The following is an 18,348-nucleotide window of genomic DNA, read 5'->3' on the forward strand; positions in this document are numbered from 1 at the left end:
CTCAAAGCCAGAGCCACGCCTTCTTTGCTCCAGCGCACATGATGGGGAATGGGACCAAAAACCCCGGAGGCGTGTTCACATCCCAAACTTACCAATAACAGTTGAGGGTACTGTAATAGTAGTTGGGCGGGACCTGTACCTATCTGGGCGGGGCTAAAGGAGACAGCGTTATATTTTAGGTGCCTGCGTAAATTCCTACTGTGTCACAGACATTGACAGCTCGCGCCTGGCTACTGCTCAGCCAGAAAGGAAGACTTTCTCAGGCATACCTTTTCAGTTTTTATCATCCAGATTAGACACTGTACTGGGGTAAACCGGAGATAAACGAGGAAGACGAGAAGCGACCCCCTCACACCTCTGCCAAAATGATGTCCATGAATAGCAAACAGCCGTTTAGTATGCATCCGATTTTGCACGAGCCTAAATACACACCTCTACATTCCAGCTCTGAAGCTATCCGGCGAGCATGTTTGCCCACGCCCTCGGTAAGTTTAATATTTTATTCTGATGTTTGCGATTCATGATCACCGTAGTCATTTGCATTATAAGTGGTCTAAACTTTTCTCCGCGTGACAAAAAATCGAAGTGCATCGGTTTCGGGTGGCTTGTCGCCTAAATAAATCTTGCACTTTTAGCAACATTTATTTTACTGCGTTTATTTTTAAACATAGAATCATATAAGTTGTTACGGCACTTTAGAAATGAGCACTTTAGAAATTAGAGCAGCACTTGGAAATTGGCGTTTAATTGAATATCCATTTGAATGCCGCTTTAGATGATTTTCTAAAAGTGACCCAATTTGGTCCCATAAACTTTTTATAACATTGTTTACCAAAATAAATAAACAAATGCAGGTTGCATAATCTGGTTGTTAAGTTTTCTTAAAAAAAAAAATATATATATAAACTTAAAACTGAATTTGCCATTGATACAATGCTTGCTCTCTGTCACGCAGTTGCAGGGTAACATCTTTGCCGGCTTTGACGAGACCCTTCTCCAGAGAGCCGAGGCGCTGGCGGCGGTGGACATTGCTCAAAAGAGTCATCCGTTCAAGCCAGATGCCACCTACCACACCATGACCACCATGACGAGCATGACCTGCACTCCCACGTCCTCTTCTGGGCACCTTCATCACCCGTCAGTGCTGACCTCTCACCACCATCATCCCCACCACCAGCCGACGCAGGGCCTGGAGGGCGACCTGCTCGACCACCTCACCCCAGGCATCTCCATCGGAGGCATGGGCTCTGACGTTTGCTCCACCGCTTCCCACCCGCACTCACACATGTCAGCAATTAACCACATGCAGCATCACCACCAGCAAAGTATGAACATGCACCACCACAGCCTGGGCTCGCACACCTCTCTGGGCGGCGTTGGAGACTCCGAGCCTGATCCCCGGGAGCTCGAGTCGTTCGCCGAGCGCTTCAAGCAGAGGCGGATCAAACTCGGGGTCACGCAGGCCGACGTGGGTTCGGCGTTAGCCAATCTTAAAATCCCCGGGGTCGGCTGCCTGAGCCAGAGCACTATCTGTCGATTCGAGTCTCTCACTTTGTCCCACAATAACATGGTCGCCCTCAAGCCTATCCTGGAAGCGTGGTTAGAGGAGGCAGAACGGGCGCAGAGAGAGAAAATGGCCAAACCGGAGATTTTTAACGGCGGGGACAAAAAGAGAAAACGCACTTCGATCGCTGCTCCAGAGAAGCGATCGCTGGAGGCTTACTTTGCCGTCCAGCCGAGACCGTCGTCGGAGAAAATCGCTGCCATCGCCGAGAAACTGGACCTGAAAAAAAACGTGGTCCGCGTGTGGTTTTGTAATCAAAGGCAAAAGCAGAAACGGATGAAGTTTTCGGCTACGCACTAGGCCAGAAATAACGCATTTAAATAAACTTAAAATTTAAATAAAAGTGAACAGAGCCGACAAAACTCTTCAATGGTGAGGCGAAACGCGTCCCACGCAGGAATTGGGAGCTGGGCGTCAACATCCCAGAGACAGAAACTGTCCCAAAAAGTTTGTCATGGCATTATGTCAAGAACAACGCGGTCTGGAAGACGGGAGGACAACCAACATCAACTAAACGTTGCAATTATTGTACAAAAATCGAGAATTGAATAATAATGATTATTCTCTTAACTCAAAACAACTCTTTTTATATTCATCTGTGTACATATCTGTGAATACACTGCACCTCTTTGTGTGAAGAACGCATCAAAATTCTGTTTTTTTAAGGATGAAAAGAAAGAAAGCTAAAAACGCTGTTGTGCAAAAGATGTCCCATTCTAGAAACCTTAGTGTTATTCTATATGCTCCTGAAGAAATTCATGAAGGTTCTGCTGTGATCCTTTGCATGGTTTACAAGGCGTTAAGTGTTTCATTTACCGTTTGAAAATTCCATTCATTTTGATGTATTGCAATAAGAGAGAACACGCACAGGCGAACGCACGTACACACGGACATCCTTAATATACGTTTCTGTGTCTACCTCATGATTCCTGACGTCTTGACACATTCATGGTCATTTTGGAAATAGGGCATAAAACTAGATTTTTTCAGTTTTGACACATTTTGGGTAAAATTAGATAGAAAACACGAAGCGTTGTGTGTTGCAACTAATTTCACTTCAACGATGCTTTGACAATCAAATTATTTAATAATTATTTTGTGACTACCCCCTTCTACTGTACGTCTAAATATAAATTATTATTATTATTATTATTATTATTACACTAAGTTTGTAGATGGGAACATTACATTTTCAGAGATTCATTGCACTTTGTAGATATGATTCCGATTTTTCTTATTTGTTTTGCCTATTTATATTTCTACTTCGTTGATATTGTCGTTTACTTATTTATTTGAGCTTAATTTATTTTGAATACCACACATGGTTCATTTGTGAAAGTGTGCTTAACTGTGTATGTGTACGCGACAGAATTTTCAATAAACCATGCACGTCTTACCTCTGTTACTGCAGTGTGTTTATGACCCTGAACTTGCTTTATTGTTGAGTCTTCTTTATTTATTGTGCTTAGTATAACACTAATTATTAGTTATACCGTTCTCTAAATAAGAGGACACACATGCAATGAAGCCTACTAAGCTTTTTTCGTCCCTTAATAACTGCAGGCATATTTGAAATCAAAATCTCCGACCTTCATGATGATTATTATTATTATCGTTTCAGTTGTTGCTGTCATTATGCCTCATAAACACGCGATTATTTGGTGTGTATTATCAAGAGCAAGTTTAAGTAAGCAGTCGATTATGTCGCATTAATAACGAACGAATAAACTCATTTTAACAGTGAAATGTCTGTAGTTTCCTCAAATATGGCGAGGTTCCTATAGTTTATCCTCAATGTTAGCCGAACAGATTAAATGAATTAAAAAAAACAAAAACAAATCACGTTCATATAAATTTCTACAAGCCCGATTAAATCCATCATTTATGTATGAGGAAATTCCGAATGTGTTTCTTTTAGGCTATAACACGTTACGCTATTAAATTGGTCAGTGTAAGAGGAAAACAAGTTCGCTTATTTTAGGAGTTGTCAAGTTCGGACTCTCTTTGGTGTTCAGCAGGTGGTTTCGAGTCCGTAAATCTAGTTATTTATGAATAATAAATATGAAGTGTTATGATACTATCGATTTTGGAAGTGTTTGTTAAGAGGAAGATATCCTATTGCTGAACGGATGTACAACAAGAGTTGTCGTCCTTTCCCCCGTGGAGTTCAGTAGCCTAAACTCATTCATTATCCTCAAATAAACAGGAATTGAATTCCTACACAAAGGTTTTTTTTTTTGTTTTTTTTTGAAAAAATCAGTCAGTCCGAATCAGTCTTAAACAAAAAGTATGGCGAAGAACAACCAAATACTTTTTAATTATTTGTCATATAGAAAATATTATATTATAATAACAACAGACAGGCACACGACACACACACACACACACACACACACACACACACACACATAACTAATGGTGCGTTCATGTACTCCTGCGAAGTTCATTTACGAGTTGGGAAGTCGTATTTGTCGATTTGGGAAGTCGGAGCAAGATGTCGGTATACTTGCACACACAAAAATGGCATGGTTTTTAAACTCTATCTCTAAAATGAAGAACAAAAATGTGCATCAAGTGTGTTTTGCTTTTTGATGTTTTTAATTACCGGTAATTTATGAAGCGACTGTGAACTTCATCGTTACATAGCCTCATGTTCATATTACATTCATGTTTTGTGCAGGTGGTTAGCTTATTTTTTATTATTTTTTGTGCAAATAAATAAGCCTACATACACAAGTATTTCGCCACGTTTCTCACTGACACGCCCCCAACTCGTGGACTTAAAGAAAACCCCGAGCTTCACTCGTATTTAACAACATTGTGGGGGCGTTCACGTGCGATCAACTCGTAAATGCGATTTTCCGACATGACTTGAACGCACCATAATAAATTAAAAGCATTGGCTACTATAAATAAATAAAAATATAAACGAAAATTTCGAGTATATATTAAATGATTAATCTATATAATAAGACACCTACGCAAAAAGATTCTTATCTAAAGACAATTTATCCCATAAAGCTTGGTTTAGTAAGTTAGTTCACAGACGCACGAGGTAAAGCCTATTCCCACGACACTGTGCGTCAATTGTTTGATTTGAATAATTCACATACTGGAGGTCATCGTTTCTTTTTCGTTTCCTGCTGAATACAAAAGGCAAGAGACAAGTTACGCAAATCAGAATCGTTCCGCCCCATGTCTTTAAAGACTGAAGGCAGTGCAAAACTTATTTGAGATATTTAAACGCATTATAGTGCATGAGAGCGATTGTAACTACAATATTGGGTAACTGTTTATTTTTAGTGTCCTTGTTACACATGTTATATTACAATAAGGTGTGCATAATTACATACAACTAACCTTAATCACATCCTACTCCTAACCCTATGGTAGTATGTAGGCTAGTTCATTATTATTACTCAATTACACTGTAATACGGACACCTTAAAATGTGGGTTACACTTTATTTTTAACGTGTCGTTGTTACAGTGTAATTATATATTTAAGTACTGAGTAATATTAAGCAACTGCATGTAGGAATAGGATTTGGTTGAAGGTTAGTTGCATGTAATTATGCATAGTTTACTGTTATTACTATGGTAAGTACATGTAACATTACAAAGACACTGTAAAATAAAGTGTTACCAAGTGTTTTCATCAGCACAAATCACAGTTTGTCCATAGTGAAAGGAAACATACTGGCTAGCTACAGTTGTTTCTTGCATCAATATCTTGAAATATGCGAGACAATATACTCAAATTGGTATAGCCTATCGTGCTCAAATGTGCCCACAATTGAGGATTTGCATATCTCTCAGTCTCACCAAATCATCTACATAATTCATCAACCGTTGAAGCCACGCAACATATAGACGTCAAATGCGAGGCAATATTTTAACTGTGGCATTGGTTACTTTATTTTGTAAAATGCAGCTGGAGTGAAAAATATGTGTAAGTGTATATAATTCCGCTCTTAGATTTACATTCCTCCCCATGGTTCCTTACAGTCTTGTGTTTTCCATGGAGCGGAAAGCGCATTTTCATAAATAGACCTTGGCCAAGCGCTGCGTATAAAATTTTAATGAAGCCAGAGTCTTGAGTGCTGCTCGACTGAGGGCCTTGGAGAATCAGCTCTCTGGTACATGACTATGGCTCCCTCTTTCCTCACAAACATTGCAGCAACAAGGCCCGTTCGACCGGCTCAGTCGAGAGTAGTAATCGCGATTTTTTTTTTTTTTTTTTTTTTTTTTTTTGAGAATTACTGCAGCAACGTTTCATTTATTTCAGCCCAGCCTTACAGCCGATTTCGAGCGAGGTAAATAAACTTCCCTCAGTGTTTCCATCCGCGTTGCGCGCTCCCTATGTTTTGATCCGCGTGTGCGCGCTTTACGGTCAGATCACACCTCCGGCACTGGAAGCTCTAAATCAGTACAATGCAATATTTATCAAGCACGTTAATATATAAGCCCAATACAGCGTTCAAGATATCAGAGTTCTCACACTGAGAGAACCGCAAGCTTACGAAAGCGCCTAACCTAAAGTCTGAGCTGGTTTTTGACTGCCAATCATTGTGGATTTGTACTTAAAAATAACCAACATGCGAAACTAAAGGCAAAAGTCCTAAATGAAGGTGCAAGGGAGAGCAACTCAAATTGATCCTGACAAGGTGAACAAGGGAATCTTTGTAACACTTGCTGTCTTTAACAGCGGATTAAAATAAATATATACATATAACTGTGTAATATGATCACTCACGAGCACGCCACATCACAGACTGGAATTATGCATATTCGACAAGAATTAAAACATGGCTGTTGTAATTAAGAATCTTGTATTCTTAATCAAGCCTAATGAATGACAGAAGCAGCTGGGGATGATCAAAAGACAGAGAGATCTGAATATTTGGCACTGAGACAAACTGACTGATAGACCATCAAAACAATCGAAGCAGAGTAACAAACTATATCATGTAATTTGGCTCTTGTCCAGCTTGCATAAGGATGGTGTCACTGGTCAAAATCCATTAACAGCTTAATGCTATTTAGATGTAAAAGTATTCATTTAAAATCCATTAAAGGTCACACCTGACCTGACATTAGTATTCATGCGGTGTCGTTAGCCTACATTAAATTTACGTTAAAATTGAGTTGCACGTCTTCTAAATACACTTTGTTTTTGTTCTGTTATTATTGTAATGATAATTTACATGTAATGTGAACACTAATGTAAAATGGGTTACACTTTATTTTAAGGTCATACAGTGTAATTATATATTTAAGTATATTAATTATTTATAATTATACAAAAATAAAACAACATGTAGCCTACTTACTATAGGGTTATGGAAGGATTAGGGTTTGGTTGAGGGCAGGTAATTGTGCATAATTTACCGTTATTACTATGGTAAGTACATGAAACAAAGACACTGTAAAATGAAGTGTTACCTAATAATAAAAACAATTACAGATTAAACACATTTACTGTAGGGGATGTTCTATTCATCCCTTGGTGTAGTGGGCGAAATGTGAGACTCTTGTCGTGACTTTTTCGGCTGAAGACTTTGTATCACTCTTCATTCATGCAAAAACGATTTTGATTTTTATGTTAGTCTTCGCTCTGCTAAATGAAATGCAAATAAAATATTCTGAGCCAATGAATCTATATAAACCTAAACCCATGAACCTGTTTGATTATGATGTGACGTAACGTTTTATTTCACAAACAATTAAAAACGAAAGAGAAATTTACAGCATAAGGCTAAACAAAAGGACAAAAATCTAACAAAAATATATCCAGTTAAGACAAATGTAAGTAGTCTGAATTATTATTATTTTTAATGTGTTAAAACACCTCATTGGTTAAAATGTACGTTAATGTCTTCATTGACCCATGATGGAGATTGGAGACTTTCACGAGAACACTCTAAAATCCGAAAGCCTGAATTATACGAGTGCTGAAGAGTTAAATCGTGGGAGTTAATAACTTTTTAATGACGATATATATGCTGCTCCTCCGCGTGCAGGACGCTTCTCCTCGAGAGCGAGCGCGGGCGCGTGCTCATTCCAACACGCGAGGAAGACAATGAGGGAGGCTGTGCACGTCTGCCACAGAGAGAAAAATAGATAAAAATGCTATTGTTTAGTTTCGAAGTGAACATCGGCATATTATTATTATTATTATTATTATTATTATTTTAATAAAAGAGTCTGCCAAATGTAAATGTAAATTGAAGGACATAGGATATAGAATTGTGTTGTATTAATTCGGTCAAATAAGCGGCAATCAACAGAGAAGAAAAGTGCAAAATAATAATAAAATAATAATAGTAAAATAATGGTAAAGATAGGCTACTATGATTTTACTTGTTCGTTATCTTTACTGATGTAATGTCACCGCTCTAAACAAAAGGACAGCAATCTTACAAAAATGTCCACTTAAGACAAATGTAAGTATAAAACGTAACGTATCAGGGCCTTCAGGACCACGGACAGCACCTAACAAAAGTTAATTTCACAACGCAGTGCTGGAAAAGTCTAAATTATAACGTTGTTTTTGTTATGAGTAATGTCATAAACATCTCAAGGTAACATTTCTCTATTCTATACATAATTTGCACATAGGTTAGCCTAATGTATTTTTTATATTTAAAAAACAAACAAAAAAACAAGACGCGTGTTGTGTTCTTAATAAATATCAAACCAGAAATATAGAAATGTCTACATAATGACCGAAATACACACACACACACACACACACACACACACACACATATATACTGTATATAAACAATGGACAGTGACAACGAAAAGGTCTAGAATAATGATTAAAAAAAAAATACATATTTAAGATAATGCTGGTATGTGTATTATTGGGCCTTCTGTTCAAAAGTATGTGTTTTCCCAAATGTCACAAAATCAAAAGGAGATCAGTTATTAGATCTATACGTCGATGCTGATGAAATAATTCCACTTCATATGTAAATCAAAACAGATGAAATGAGTTTCTCACATTTAATTCAAAGAAATATGTTCAAAGTAATGCGTATAAGCTTCTAATCATGTCCCATACATAATTTATTCTAAACTGACAAGATACCCTAACACGGTCCGGTACTACAAAATAAAATCCCGTTTGTAGCCGGACACCCGTTAAATAGATTCGTTTAGCTGAGGTACAAAATTAATGAAATTAAATACACTGACGGTGGGTATTTTTGAAGATGCACATCAAGTACATGCTTCGCAATTCATTCATCGAATACACGGTCAATAATCAAAACCAGAAAAGTCAGCAAAATAAAGAGTTTAAAAAATCAGTCAGTATTTACATTTTAAATACACGAAATTTTAAATAAAAGATTGTCATTTAACATAAACTTTGACTTGTGCTTAGGCTATAGTTATAGTTTATATATATATATATATATATATATATATATACAACAGACAGAAGAGGAGTGAGTGCTGAGTGCACGGACCACAATTCTCTGCCCTACATTTCGCACTTCCCAGTAGACAGGCCTCATGTCCGCCTGCTGCAGAACCCCGGCTTGAAGTGCAACGTTTTTTTGTATCGGCAATGAATAATGCAAGGCATGAAGGCCAGCGAGTATACATTTAAATACCAATTTGCTTAACCAGTGTTTTCACCCTCCGCCAGCTCCACTCAGCCCAGTCATGGGGAGTTCGTGCTGGTAATTAACAGCGAGGAAGGCAAACACCTTAACAAGAGGAATATGATCATAAACGCAATCAAAAATTGCTTATAGCGCAAGAAGTGTTCTCAGAAGAGTTGCAGCTTGTTTGTTTCCTGCAATCCTGTTATAAAGCATATCATTTCCTTCAAATTTGATTGCATTCCAAACTTTTTTTTATGGGTTTATAACGGGAACTTTAAAATTGCAGAAATGTGGAAAATTCTTCTTCTTCTATTGTATTATACATAGCTAAAATTGGTAACACTTTATTTTACAGTGTCCTTGTTACATATGTTACATGCACTTACCATAGTAATAACAGTAAATTATGCATAATTACATGCAACAAACCCTCAACCAAATCCTAATCCTACTCTAACCCTAAAGTACTCAGTACTTAAATATATAATTACACTGTAACAAAGTTACCTTAAAATAAAGTGTAACCCAAAAATGTTATCTTGATTATGTTAATGACATTTATAACAAAGAAACAAAAATTATCCAGTAGTGCTGTCACCATTATCATGACAACATAAAGAACAAACGAAATAAGAAATAAACAAATAAATATGAAAACATTTTTTTTTTTTTTATAACAGAGGAGCTCCATCTCTTTCAGGCAAAGTGACCGTTACGATTAGAAATGTAATTCATTTTAAACACATTACAAACTGCAGTTGACTGTCATTATTTGACTGTAACACCCCCTTCTCATTTGCATCAATAAAAACCTTAATGTACAGGGAAAAGTCTATGTAATACACTCATTTCAACTTAAATTACATTAAACTGACATAAAAAGCTTACATCTTGTATAACATAAAAAAAGATGAAAATTGCTTAACTTTTTTTTAATGAGTAAAACATATGTTGTCATAACTTATTGATCATATAATTTGTACAGTGTATGAGCGTTAGAATAAATTGTACTAATATATAAATAAATACAGATACCCAACCGTTCTGTAACACTGTCAAGCAATCAAGCAATCAGGCCTGCAGATGGAGAAGATAGATAGATAGATAGATAGATAGATAGATAGATAGATAGATAGATAGATAGATAGATAGATAGATAGATAGATTCTGTTCCACTCTTTCGCACGTACTGTATCTCTCGCAAATGTGCCATACTGAGTGAACACAGCCAGTCGTCCCTAACCAATTGTTATTCATAGAACGAATAAATATTTAATTCCTTCTAAGGATACCTTTTGTTAACAGAATTACCAACAAGCGTTCCACAATGAATTCACATTTTACCCGCGGCATTGTGGGGCCAGTGTGTGCTTATACCTGTCGGTGTGAGGACAATATGCAGTAATAACGAACCGAGTTGTAGGGGTTCCGTCCAGCACTGGCGGTGCTGCTGGTATTTCAGGAGGACGCTTTGCTGTTGGCCGCCTTGTCCCACACAGACACCCGCTATCTTTGTATTCACTCAGGCCATGAATAATGAATTGATGAGCGCTAATAAGTGCATCAACAGTCAGATTAATGAGCACGCTGTCTATTAATGAAAATCAGCGATGACTAAAGGATTTGACGATCTCTGTAATTACTCGAGCTCTGGGCATGTTTGAAGAAGAAATCAGTAGCAATGCCTTCAATGTTTGAAAAAATAATAATAATGTAGGGCCTATGTGTACACAGTTAGTCCTGAGATTCATTGGACACCAGATTCATGCCTACACCATGGCAGAAAGTTTTCAAAATTTGAGAACTGGGAATTATGAAAGGACACAATGTGGATATCAAATCTGACAAAAGTCAAGGTTGTCACCTTTTATTTATATAGTGCTTTATACAATTAAGACTGTTTAAAAGCAGCTTTGCAGTGATAACAGGAAAATAATGCATTTCGGTTGTTACTCTGCTGAAGTCAGTGTTAATTCAAGAGATCATCAATTATGAAATTAGTTCATTTCATCTATACAGCAGTTCTGCTGCAACAACAAAAAATGATGTCATTGTCCAGCTCAGTTCAGTTCTCATACAATAATATTGTTGAATATTAAGTGTCCCCAATAAAGCAAGCCAGTGGCAAGGAACCCAAACTCCATCAGGTGACAGAATGGAGAAAAAAAACCTTGGTAGCATTCAAATATTCATCCAGTTCATTTTGCATGAAGATCAGATTCATCACGCCTGGTTCTTGTGGCCGTTGCTGAGCATCTGTGCCGATGGCTGTCATGACGAGGGGTTGATGCAGACCCTTTAAAGATTTGACTGGACAGGATTCAGTTCATTTCAGTAGCTAAGTGTATTTGCTTGAACAGCCACTGGAGATTTACTCAACGACCTGTTCAGGCCACGGAGTCTGTTGGTTTGCCATGAAAATTTAAACAGCCCTTGGCACACCTTTCCCGGATTTTTTGGGCATTGATAAAAATTCACCCTTTTGAAAACACCAGGATTTGCCGTGCCAAATTCCCTAAATGCATGATGGGTATCAGACATGTGAGGAAACCCTCCTTCAAATGTAGCCTATTAAATAGGCAATAGAGTTGAAAAACGCGTTAATTGTCGCTAGATTAAAGAACCAGTTTATTTTTCTTCCCCATTGCATGTCAAACTCTTTGAAGGAGATCAATAGGCTATATTAAACGTGTATTAGACTCAATAAACACGCGTTGCCAGACATCCCAGACAGCAACATAGTGTTGGCCCAGATCCGGGCCACATCTGGTACATGTGGATTCCACGCGTACCAGATGTGGGCCGGATCTGGGCCGACACTATGGGGAGCTGACTTTTCATGGAATATCTGCCAGTTTTTTATTTTTAATTATTATATTGATATGCAAAAAGTGTCCATTTTAGCGCTTCTGGAAAATGAGCAAACAGTATAGTCTACTTTAATAATAGAATGGTAAATAATGACAAGATACGTTTTGTCAATTTATCGCCTGATACTGATTCATAACAAATGTCAGTAGCACACTGCTGTCATGGTTACCTGGTTACAAAACGACCTCTGGACCCTATTTTATATTTCCGGGTTCGAAAGCGAAAGTAAACTATAGCAGGAAAAACTTCTTTAGAGGTTGGTCCAAAGTTTCTATGTTTATTTTTTAGATGTTTTACAAATTTGTCACTATAACTGACATAAGTGTCTTGTTTATGGATTGTGATACCGGTTTAAATGGATAATATAACTAAAATTGTCATTTTATTTGGGAAATATCATAAATCAAAATGTATGTTAACAGTACCAAATGGTAGACTATTTTCCACCGAATTGAAGTTTTTTTTAGGACTCTCCGACGTCAATACAGAACAATAGTAAAGCTGTTAAGACATCTCAGCTGTTGAAAAGGATAGGCTACTTGATGTATTAGATGTATGATTTATTTTTTGATACAAAATGCAGAATTGTGATCTTAATGGGTTAGTTCACCCAAAAATGAAAATTCTGTCAGTAATTACAGTGGCTCAATCTTAAGTTTATAAAGCGACGAGAATACTTTTTGTGCGAAAAAAAAAAAAAAAAAACGACTTTATTCCACTATTCATTTCCTTCTCTCTGGGCCTCGAGTTTTTTCACGTAGTATAACTGCGTAGCGCATCTGTGTTGTACGTCACACGTAGGCTCACTATTGCCCGACACTGGTCATGTGTGTGATGCGTGTGACGTACAACACAGATGCGCTGCGCAGTTATACTACGTGAAAAGACTCGAGGCCCAGAGAGAAGGAAATGAATAGTGGAATAAAGTCGTTATTTTTGTTTGTTTTTGCGCACAAAAAGTATTCTCGTCGCTTTATAAACTTAAGATTGAGCCACTGTAGTCACTTGGACTATATTAACGATCTCTTTAATAACTTTTCTGGGCCAGCAAGTTATAATGCCTTAGAAGCCTATGGAGGAGTGATCCAGCTCTCAGATTTAATAAAAAATATCTTAATTTGTGTTCCGAAGATGAATGAAGGTCTTACGGGGTTGGAACAACATGAGGGTGAGTAATTACTGACAGAATTTTCATTTTTGGGTGAACTAACCCTTTAATTTTTCATAGATTCAAGTGTTTTGTATGACTCTGTATTCCCCTATTGTTATTGTTAATGCAATAAAAATAAATAAAAAAGCTACAAAAGGTAGGCTATATGGGAGACCATAACAACCCTCTACCCGTTCTGTCATTTAACATCCATGTTTAAATTATAAACAAAGTGAAATTTTACTTTCCTTCCTCAGTGAATTTTTTTAAAGATTTTTATAGATTTATTGTCCTGTAATTAATTTATATTTTGACACTGACACTTGCAACTTGTACTGTCACCTAAGGTGGTGGAGGTGATGTATGATAGTGACTTCACCCCTTTAACTCATTCTTAATTGTTTAAACTGATGGTATTAAACCTCACCCTGTGTTACACTCTCTGTTTTACAGGTTGTAACACTCCTAATCTCCACAAAATTCTCTATTGAATTCGACACCTATGACATGCGCCAACCGAATCAGGTAAAAGCAATGTTCAATTTTTTAAAAAAATAGTGGAATTCTTGAGATATTAACTGGAACATCATGCTGGTATAGGCAAAATTCCTTGTACTGAAATGAATCGCCCCAATTAAACCTAGGAATACTCCTGGTCACAGTGGCTTTAAATTATCAGTGAAAGCAGGACCTCCATTACGAGAGCAGAGGGTGCGTATTATGGTGGATTTAATATTAATGGATTTTATTAGCTTGACACTAGCATATTCATGAGAGTCTTCTAATGGAATAAAAAAAAAAGAGAACTAATGCTCAGTGACAGTTCCGATAGATGGAAGCACCATATATTTCATTGGCTAATGTTGAGTCAATGCTGTTTCAGTGTTAGTCTATCTATCTATCTATCTATCTATCTATCTATCTATCTATCTATCTATCTATCTATCTATCTATCTATCTATCTATCTATCTATCTATCCATCCATCCATCCATCCATCCATCCATCCATCCATCCATCCATCCATCCATCCATCCATCCATCCATCCATCCATCCATCCATCCATCCATCCATCCATCCATCCATCCATCCATCCATCCATCTATTGTCGTGGAAATTCTCAATACAAATACAACCTACTTAATCTGACTTCTTCACCACGGACAATTTAAACAACTTCCAGTTGTTAAAAATAATAACTACAGTATCTCAAGGTAATTCCCTGAATACTTACAATACAATACAATACTTCCCTGAAGTAAGGTGACGGCGTCCCGTCAAGAAGCTACGATCACTACCTCAATCACACATGAGCACACAGGTCTTTAGCATCTACACACTCTCACCGTCCTTCTCAGGTGTACGCTGGTCCGACACAGGATCATTAATACTAACTCAGAGGGCGGCTCTATAGTCTTCCAACACTATCAACACTTCCAACACTTCCAACACTGTCTCTGCGGTGGTCTTTTCTATTCTAAAGCATAGAATCTTTAGTACTTCTATTACTACCTCAGTCGCACATAGATGTTCTGCTGTTGTCTTTTGAGCATAGAATCTGTTTCTCAGCTGCGCAGCATATACCTGACACGACTCCCAAGCTGCTCTTTGTAGAAATGAAGTTTTATTCACGGCCGGGAGATCACTGGCCACAACAACCAAGTGAGTCTCCTGAATAGAAAGATACATGAACATTTATATCATACAGTTGAGTAAAAAAAAAAAAAAATGTAATTTGTTCTGGTGATTGGTTTGTAATGATCTAAGCTATATGACTGTTAGTACTGTGTTAAGCACTTTTTGGTTAAGTATATATGGCCTTTGACCTGAGCATCCTTAGTCTGCATTTCTCTGTACATTTAATGTTGAAAATACCCATTACATAAAATATTTCTATCACAGTATCTATCTATTGAAGATGACCCAGATCAACATAACAATGTTAACATTACATTTACATGTTTTAATCATCAACTGTGTAATCACTCCAGCTCCAAATTATACATAAACACTGTGAAGTGTAATTAAAAACAACAACAATTATCTAATTTCTTTTGCTCTCAAGGTGCACCTAAATAACTAAAGGTAAAGGTAAAGGTTTCTGAAAATGTACAGGATGTGGACGGAGAGCAGGAGCTGTCTGCACGAGTTGTACCTTTGCTAGGCCGTGAGATGGGGCTGCTGAAAAACACACATCCTTTTTGATCATCACGAGCCCCTGAGTGCACTAATGCATCTGACTATTAGCATGTTTTCCCGGACGCCACAGGCTAACGCCCTGCCTTGCCTTTGACATGTCAAAACTGATAACAGTCAGAGCTGGTCCTGCTACACAAGTTTGAGTGTGTGGGCACTGTACACTTCACAAGCTCCCACACTAAGGAAGGCCCATTTACAAGTGCAGAAAATGTGAGGAAAATCCCATCACAAAAATCCTGATGGAACGGGAACGACACATATCATGATCTGGATTATACAATGCATTTCTAAATGTATTTTACTCTGAAATATACCACTTTAACAGATATGTCTCTGTTAAATTTAACATTTTGCTGTAAAAAAATCCATCTGGATGAGGTCAAAGACAGGCAGCGCTCATTCAGAAAATGAGGGGAAGAAGGGATAGATTTCCTTCTGCTTCATGATGTTATGCAAGATTTATATTTGCTGAGAGTCAGCTACATTTTCAGTAAATATTTAAGGTCTCTTTGCTGGAGTGATCCTTTTTTAACAAAATGCTTATTCAGATTCAATCAAAGCGGTCGAAATGTTACTACATTTATAGTTTCTGGTCCAAAAAATGTGAATATGAAAGTTAATATAATGAATCCATGCATGATGTCCGAATGTGTTGCGATGTGAACGGTCTGCTTTACATTTCTCATTTGTATAGCATGTAAACACTGGCCCTAGATAAACCAAAGAAGAAGAAAAAAAAAGACCCTGCAGGTCTGAAAGTGGGTGAACCGCCAAGCAACGAAAGAGTCTGCCCCTGTGAACACACATCAGGCTTTTTTTTTAAGCTTTGTTACTCCACAACAACAGCCAAGATGTGGGGTGTACAGGAGAGGAGAAGAAAGCGAGGACTTCGAGCCTAAGAGAAGGTGGTGAGCAAGTCGTGAATGCTTCAGAGAAAACGAAGAGCGAGACTATGAGTGAACCGAATAAAAATTCCCTTTACCTTCCCCTTGTATTCCCAGCCCCATTATTTCTCCTGAGTTACTTTCTTCTGAAATCACCCTGAGGCTGAGCACTCTCCTGGGTGGCTAGCCTGAAGCCAGCCTTGTTTTCATATACTGGTAATAATTTCACTGGTGGAGAACGAAGGCTTTTAAAAGATCATCCCCCCCAACTCTCCACCCCGTCATAGCCAGAGTCTGTTCGGTGCAGCTCTGCACGCTTCAGTCTGCATCGCACGTGCCTTTAGATGTGAACCCGCACCCCCTGTTCTGACCAGCTCGCACCCTCACTCCAGCTCACATTCAGAACGTGATCAAGTCGCTCCCTGAGATGCTCCTTCGAAGCCCTTCATCAGAACCACGGCTGCTTTGTCCAAAAAGAGAAACCAAGACAGGCAGTCAGGGGGTTGATCTCGGGTCTTCAGTGGATTCATGCATTTTGTAGAGATACAGCGCAGTCTGCTGTCCAATTTGAAGCTGCCGCCTTCCGTATGCGGTTTTATGCCTCCGCCTGCACATCAAGTCTTTTCTCCTGACATGATTTTTTAATCTTGCCTTATCCACCATCCACTGCAATCTAGGCAGAGGGAGTTTGAGAGTTTGAGTCCTGCAAACTGGAGTGTTCTGTAATGGGCTCAGTGCCGACGGCTAATAAAGTGGAACAGTGGCTCAGTGCTGCCTTAAATTAAAGAACTTCCCAACCTACACTGACTCTTTCACACTCATTAGGTGTTGAAGAGTTTCAAAGACTGGAAATTACATAAAAAATCAGTCACATAACCTGTTATTGGCTTCATTTGTACTCCGTAAAAAAGAAATCTGTTAAATTTACGGTAAAAAAAACGGCAGCTGTGGTTGCCAGACATATACCGTAAAAAATACGGTAGCAATCTTTTAGGTTGAACAGACTTAACTTAAATTTACAGTAAAACAAAAAAGTATTTCATTATCTGATATAATGTTAATTTACTGACCTGTTGAAGTTCTAATATCTGTTTTGTACCATTGTAATACACGGACAAACACCAATCACAGTGGTGATGAGCGTCACATGCTGACTAATCACAAGCAGCTTTTCCACAAAAAGGTTAATATATATATATATATAAGCTGCACAGTCACACAAACACTAAACACCATCATGGTAACACACATGAAATTTTTTACATGCAATAAACATTAATTTAACAACATTAGATGTAACATAAAACCCTAATATACATAACTGATTAGAAAAAAACTTTGAAGAAACAGTTATTTCAACAAAAATACATCAAATGTGAAGTGTCACGCAGGGAATTGTGGGAATGTCAATTTACGGTTTGTTATACTGTAAATTATACAATGACTTGTTCTTTTTCACTTCCAATTACTTTAACGGTATTTTACTGTAAAATTACATTAAATGTACGGTTAGATCTATCACAGTTATTTACCGTATATATTACGGAAACGTTCTGTTAACCAATTAACAGGGTTTTTTTTCACCGTAGCATTTTTAACGTCTTTTACCGTTAAAATCACGCTAATTTTTTACAGTGTAAGTTATAAACAAAGACAAATTAGTTTCCTTCGCCTCTACTGCGGAACGTCAGGTAAAGGAGGCCCTGCTGTGCTTGAAACGTGAGTATTTTTGGCATCCTAGAGTGGATCAACATTAGGGACAAGCATTGGGGGACTGATCACTTTCAAGGCACACAGTCGACTGAGCGATTTGTGTCACACAAATGCGTATTGATCTTCCTGCATGTTCCACGACACTAGCTAGCAGCACGGACAGGTATCTGCTGCTGTCCTGCCACGGAAAGAAAGATCTTTTATTTAGCTGCTGCTGCAACCCGCTCCCGCTCATGAATTATGCATTCGCAGGCCCCTGTAACAAGCTCCAGCTCAACTCTACACCTTGTGTGTGGCTTAAAATATAGATAAAAGCTGAACAGTGAGGTACAAACGTAGTGTTTTTTTT

General features: G+C 37.9%; 1 protein-coding gene across 1 annotated transcript; it reads left to right on the forward strand.

The window, feature by feature from the left end:
- Positions 1–202: 202 nt before the first annotated feature.
- Positions 203–2,234, forward strand: pou4f4 (POU class 4 homeobox 4). The gene is made up of 2 exons (XM_084386240.1): positions 203–485; positions 956–2,234. The coding sequence occupies exons 1-2, from the start codon at positions 366–368 to the stop codon at positions 1,862–1,864; spliced, it is 1,029 nt and encodes a 342-aa protein (XP_084242366.1). The 5' UTR covers positions 203–365; the 3' UTR covers positions 1,865–2,234.
- The last annotated feature ends 16,114 nt before the right edge of the window (positions 2,235–18,348 follow it).

This window comes from Rutilus rutilus (genome assembly GCF_951802725.1).
Source record: "Rutilus rutilus genome assembly, chromosome: 18".
NCBI lineage: Eukaryota > Metazoa > Chordata > Actinopteri > Cypriniformes > Leuciscidae > Rutilus > Rutilus rutilus.

What these genes read in the sequence shown, in the direction of transcription:
- pou4f4 (XM_084386240.1), top strand. Translation starts at nt 366, where the DNA reads ATGATGTCCATGAATAGCAAACAGCCGTTTAGTATGCATCCGATTTTG. An exon ending in CATGTTTGCCCACGCCCTCG is followed by an intron (nt 486 to 955) that starts GTAAGTTTAATA and finishes TCTGTCACGCAG; the next exon opens with TTGCAGGGTAACATCTTTGC.